Below are 5,273 nucleotides of genomic sequence, written 5' to 3' on the forward strand. Positions count from 1 at the left end.
TTGTTCCCAACAGCTCACCCTTTCCTGAAAGGAGCCGAGGGGCTTCTTTGTAAACTGCCCTTGTGCTCTTATGGGAGAGGAGATGAAAATGGAAACAGTTTTGCTTTGTTTTGTTTTTTGAGACAGGGTCTCATTCCCTCGCCCAGGCTGGAGTGCAGTGGCGTGAACAGGGTTCACTGCAACCTCGACCTCCAAGCCAGGCTCAAGTGATCTTCCCATCTCAGCCTCCTGAGTAGCTGGAACTACAGGACTATAGGCTCATGCCACCACACCCAACTAGGTTTTTTTTTTTTTTTTGGAGAGTCGAGGTCTCACTATGTTGCCCAGGCCGGTCTCAAACTCTTGAGCTCAAGTGATCCTCCTGCCTTGGCCTCCCCCTCAGAGTGCTGAGATTACAGGGATGAGCCACTGTGCCCAGCCTGGAAGCAGCTTTGAGTAGCTTTATGGCCACAGAGGCAAATGTTTTCATATCCACACGCCATTGGATTTTCCAGCACTGTTAGGAAGACAGGGCGTCACTGTACCTATGTCGTTAACAGCCATTGTTTCTCATCTGTGATGAGAACACAGACCACGAGACCCAAGAATGTGACCACCTCAAGCCTCCAGCCAGCAACTGGCCAAGCGGGAGGCAACCCCCGGCCTGAGCCTCCGTCTCACTCTCCTTTCCCTGCAGGAGCAGTGGGTGATGGGGATAGGGGAAGGGAAAAGAGCTCCTAATTTCATTCTTTACTACTGCTGCTGTTCCCCGGGTCAAATTTAAAACGTGTGGGCTAGTACTTGTATTTCAAGACCCACCCATCGATTGAACCAATTTGAAATGCCTAAGGCATGCTTCCAAGCAGAGGGGGGCTTTGGTCCAGGTCCTGCGCCCGCACACACCTCTTCTGTCCCAGGCGGATGGCTTTCAGTTCACTGCTGTATTTGTTTTTGATCCACTTGATTCCTTGGAGCTGGGCGTCCACAATCAGCGGCCACCGCTCGGTGTTACACAGGATGGTGGCATTCTCGGTGGACATGCGGTCGCTGGGGAGGCCCTGGTTGTTCCAGGTGGCCACGTCCGCATCATCTGTCAGCAGGCTCAAGGGATCCAGGCCATTTGTGATCGGGATGGGGACCTGCCCAGGGAGGCACACTTAGAAGGGGTGATGCAACCTTATTACTTACTAGAAAATAGCTCTCCAAATCATGCTGTGTCTGGTGCTGCGGTTAGGGGTGGACCAGCAGGACGACCTGGGAGAAGCCAGCCATTTCCATCACTCTGGACAGAGCAGCTTTGTAACTCGGCCAGAAATGACGTCAGCACAACAACACTGGGCCATATTCTTTTTTTTGCCCCCAGACAGAGTCTTACTCTGTCACCCAGGCTGGAGTGCAGTGGCGTGATCTTGGCCCACCGTAACCTCTGCCTCTCGAGTTCAAGAGATTCTCCTGACTTGGCCTTCTGCGTAGCTGGGATTACAGGTGCCCACCAACACACCCAGCTAATTTTTGCAGTTTTAGTAGAGACGAGGTTTTACCATGTTGGCCAGGCTGGTTTTGAACTCCTGTCCTCAGATGATCCGCCTGCGTTGGCCTCCCCAAAGTGCTGGGATTACAGGCGTGAGCCACCGCGCAATGCCACTGGGCTACATTCTTATCCCCAAGGGGGCCTGAGCCTCATCACAGAAGTCAAGGTGCCATGTGGCTGGTTCTGCCCTGCTGGGACCTCCCGAAATTTCCTGAGTGATGAATAGGACTCCACTTTTTTTTTTAAGACTAGGTCTTGCTTTGTCACCCAGGCTGGAATGCAGTGGTGCGATCTCTGCTCACCGCCACCTCCGCCTCCAAGGTTCAAGCGATTCTCCTGCCTCAGCCTCCCCAGTAGCTGGAATTAAGGTGCTCCCCACCACATCTGGCTAATTTTTTTTGGTATGCTTATAGAGATGGGGTTTCACCATGTTGGCCAGGCAGCTCATGAACTCCTGGCCTCAAGTAATCCATCCGCCTCGGCCTCCCAAAGTGCTGGCATTACAGTCGTGAGCCACGGCGCCCGGCCAGGACTCCACTGCTTACCTTTAAGTTGTGTATGTAAGGGATCCAGAATTTCTCCATCAGCTCATTCCGGTATTTCTTGGTGAAGTAGCCCACATAGGACACGAAGGCAGAGATGAGCAGGACGTCCCCACACAGCGTGACCCCCTGGCTCCTGAAGTTCTCCACAGACTCAGCCCAGCGGACGTTTTCCGATGCTAATCCCCCCACCAGCCTAAAGTGGAACGAGAGAGAATAAAACATATTTGCATCAGTGAGAGGACTGGACCAGACAAGCCTCCACCTCTGCACCTCTGTGAATCTTCAGAGTTTCCTGTCTGCACCTGGCTCAGTGGCTCAACGATGAAAATGCTTTTGGGGAGTTTTTGGGAGGAAATGCTTTAGAGAAGCCCAAGTTGTGCTTCTTGGCTGGGCGCGGTGGCTCACGCCTGTAATTGCAGCACTTTGGGAGGATGAGGCAGGTGGATCACCTGAGGTCAGGAATTCGAGACCACTTCGGCCACCATGATGAAACCCCGTCTCTACTAAAAATATAAAAATTAGCTGGGCGTGGTGGCATCCATCTGTGGTCCCAGCTACTCAGGAGACTGAGGCACAAGAATTACCCGGGAGATGGAGGTTGCAGTGAGCCAAGATCATGCCACTGCACTGCGGCCTGGGTGACGGAGTGAGACTGTCTCCAAAAAAAAATTAAAAAAAAAAAAAAAAAGACATGCAGGATGTCAGGACTCAGAATGAAGACAAGCACAGGAAATGTCTCATTGATAATTTTTATATCAGTTACCTGTTGAAATAATACCTTGGATATTTGGGGTTAAATAAAATTATAACTGTTTCTTTGTACTTAAAAATGTTTTGTTGTAGAGATGGGGTGTCACTATGTTGCTCAGGCTGGTTTCAAGCTCCTACCTCAGCCCTCCAAGTGCTGGGACTACAGGTGTGCCTGTTTTTTTTTGTTTGTTTAGACAGAGTTTCACTCCTGTTGCCCAGGCTGGAGTACAATGGCACAATCTTGGCTCACTGCAAACTCCACTTTCTGTGTTCAAGTGATTCTCTTGCCTCAGCCTCACAAATAGCTGGGATAACAGGCGCCCGCCACCACACCCAGCTAATTTTTCTATTTTTAGTAGAGGCGGGGTTTCACCATGTTGGCCAGGCTGGTCTTGAACTCCTGTCCTCAGGTGATCCACCCACCTTGGCCTCCCAAAGTGCTGGGATTACAGGCGTGAGCCACCATGCCCAGCTTGCCTGGCTAATTTTTGTATTTTTAGTGAGATGGGGTTTCATCATGTTGGCCGGGCTGGTCTTGAACTCCTGACCTCCAGTGATCCACCTGCCTCGGCCTCCCAAACTGCTGGGATTATAGGCGTGAGCCACTGCGCCCAGCCAGCCTCTGTACTTTTTAAATGTGGCTGCTGGAAAAGTTAAGGTGACACATCCACACCTGGCATTATATCCCTAGTGGACGACACTACTCTGGAGCCCCAAACCGTGACGTAATCTGTGAAATGACCGTCTGCTGGCTGCAAAATGACCCTGGAACACACGTGGTGGGTGACAGTGGGTTATGACCAAGTAATGCCCCCTGGAACAAGCCCCGTGGGACCCAGTGTCCCAGGCCAGTGTGGGTTACTTGGAACCACGCAATAGGTCATATTTTGTGGAGGCCCCTGACTATGCAGGAGGCTAAGGTTTATCCTAATTACTTTGAGTTCAAGAAGTGAAAGTGGCAATGTGGCTGCTTCCACCTGAACTTCCTCCTCTTCCTCCCCAAGGCAGTTGTATGGGCTTGTCCCTTTCAGGGGTCTGAGAGCAGGAGGCTGGTCTCAGGGAGGAGCCAATACCTGTTCGCCAGTAAGATCACCCTGTTTGTGGCATCGGCCTCTTGCTGACACTTGATTTTCTCAGCTGTTGCTTTTTCAAACGCTGAGGTTAGGTTGCTCAGGTTGGCGTTAAGTTCCTGCAAAACCAAGTTGGAAAGCTGCTGAAAACCCCACGAGGCATCTCTAGCGCGCTGCAGCGGCGGCAGGGCTGGGTCCTGTGAGCACTGAGTGTCTAAGAGGCTCCTACAAAGGCTGAGAGCCCTCTGGAGCATGGAGGCCAAGGACACCAAGCAGCTCCCGGCACCGTCTGGCCCCTGCCTCTGCCTGCATCCTCTCACGCTGCTGAATAATTCATGACGGCGGGCCGTGCCAACCCATTTTAAACAGAGATATTGACCGGCAGCGCGCGCAAGTGGCTCTGGTATTTCGCAGAGACGGGAGCAAGCCGGCACTTACGGCAATCTTGTTTTTGATCCGGGACAGCTTCTCTTGTGCCTCTGCCAGCTCTGCATTAGCCTCCTCCAAGGCCTGCCTCTTGGGCGCCACGTCGCAGTAGACCTCGTAGAAGCGGACGATGTTGATGCACCAGGAGCAGAGGCCGGCGGCGGCCGTGGACTTGGAGCGGATGAACTCGGGGTCGAAGGTCGGGTTGCCTTGGTAGGGCCTAGCGAGAGAACACCAGTGGGCCGGAGTCATCACCCTGTCCTGCTCCGGCAAAATGGGCTCAGAGAGGCTGAGTGTCTTGCCCAGGGTGGCACAGCTCTGGAGGGGGAACGCTGGGATTCACACAGTCAGGCTGGCCCTAGAGGCCATGCCCCACTGGCTCCACTCTCCCACTCCCGTTACCCCACAGTGGCATTGCCCAGGTTTCCAAGTCGGGCACCAGGAGACTAAAACTATCAGGTTAGAGGGATGAGACGCAGAAGAGATGATGTGGCAGATGTTATACTTTGGGGATGGTACAGTGACCAAGAAAAATGCCCATAGGTGCAACTTAGGCACTCTAGAAACTAGCGTTTTTAAAAATGACACCAACATCATTATATATGAACTGAACTGCCTGTAGAAAGAAATCTGAATGGATAATTCAAAATGTTCATTGAAACGTAATTGAAATTGAGGTTGGGAATACAGCCCATCATTTCTCGCTCTGGTCTACTTATGCTTTGTGTAGGCTAATATTAAAACGAGCATGCATCTCCCAGACACACACCACACCGTGTGGACAGGGAACAGTGCAGAAGCTTGCGGGGTGATAGAAGGAGGCATTTATTGAGGCCTCATTTATAACAGCAAAACGAAAACAGCCTAAATATTCAACGAAGCGGGAAGCGCTAAGTAAATTATGGTACCTGTATGGTAAGATCATACATACAAAAGTTAAGAAAATCATATTTATTGTTTTTTTTTTTTTTT

General features: G+C 51.5%; 1 protein-coding gene across 1 annotated transcript in view; it reads right to left on the bottom strand.

Moving 5' to 3' along the window:
* DNAH17 (dynein axonemal heavy chain 17) overlaps window positions 1–5,273 on the bottom strand; it is a 152,157-nt gene that overhangs the window by 31,417 nt on the left and 115,467 nt on the right. Inside the window, exons 54-57 of the mRNA XM_026455920.1 lie at window positions 4,314–4,521; window positions 3,879–3,994; window positions 2,056–2,248; window positions 883–1,118 (exon numbers count right to left, since the gene is read on the bottom strand). Of these exons, the coding sequence (XP_026311705.1) occupies window positions 883–1,118; window positions 2,056–2,248; window positions 3,879–3,994; window positions 4,314–4,521 (753 nt within the window). The remainder of the gene's footprint in view (window positions 1–882; window positions 1,119–2,055; window positions 2,249–3,878; window positions 3,995–4,313; window positions 4,522–5,273) is intronic.

Source organism: Piliocolobus tephrosceles, chromosome 16, assembly GCF_002776525.5.
Source record: "Piliocolobus tephrosceles isolate RC106 chromosome 16, ASM277652v3, whole genome shotgun sequence".
In the NCBI taxonomy this organism is placed as follows: Eukaryota; Metazoa; Chordata; class Mammalia; order Primates; family Cercopithecidae; genus Piliocolobus; species Piliocolobus tephrosceles.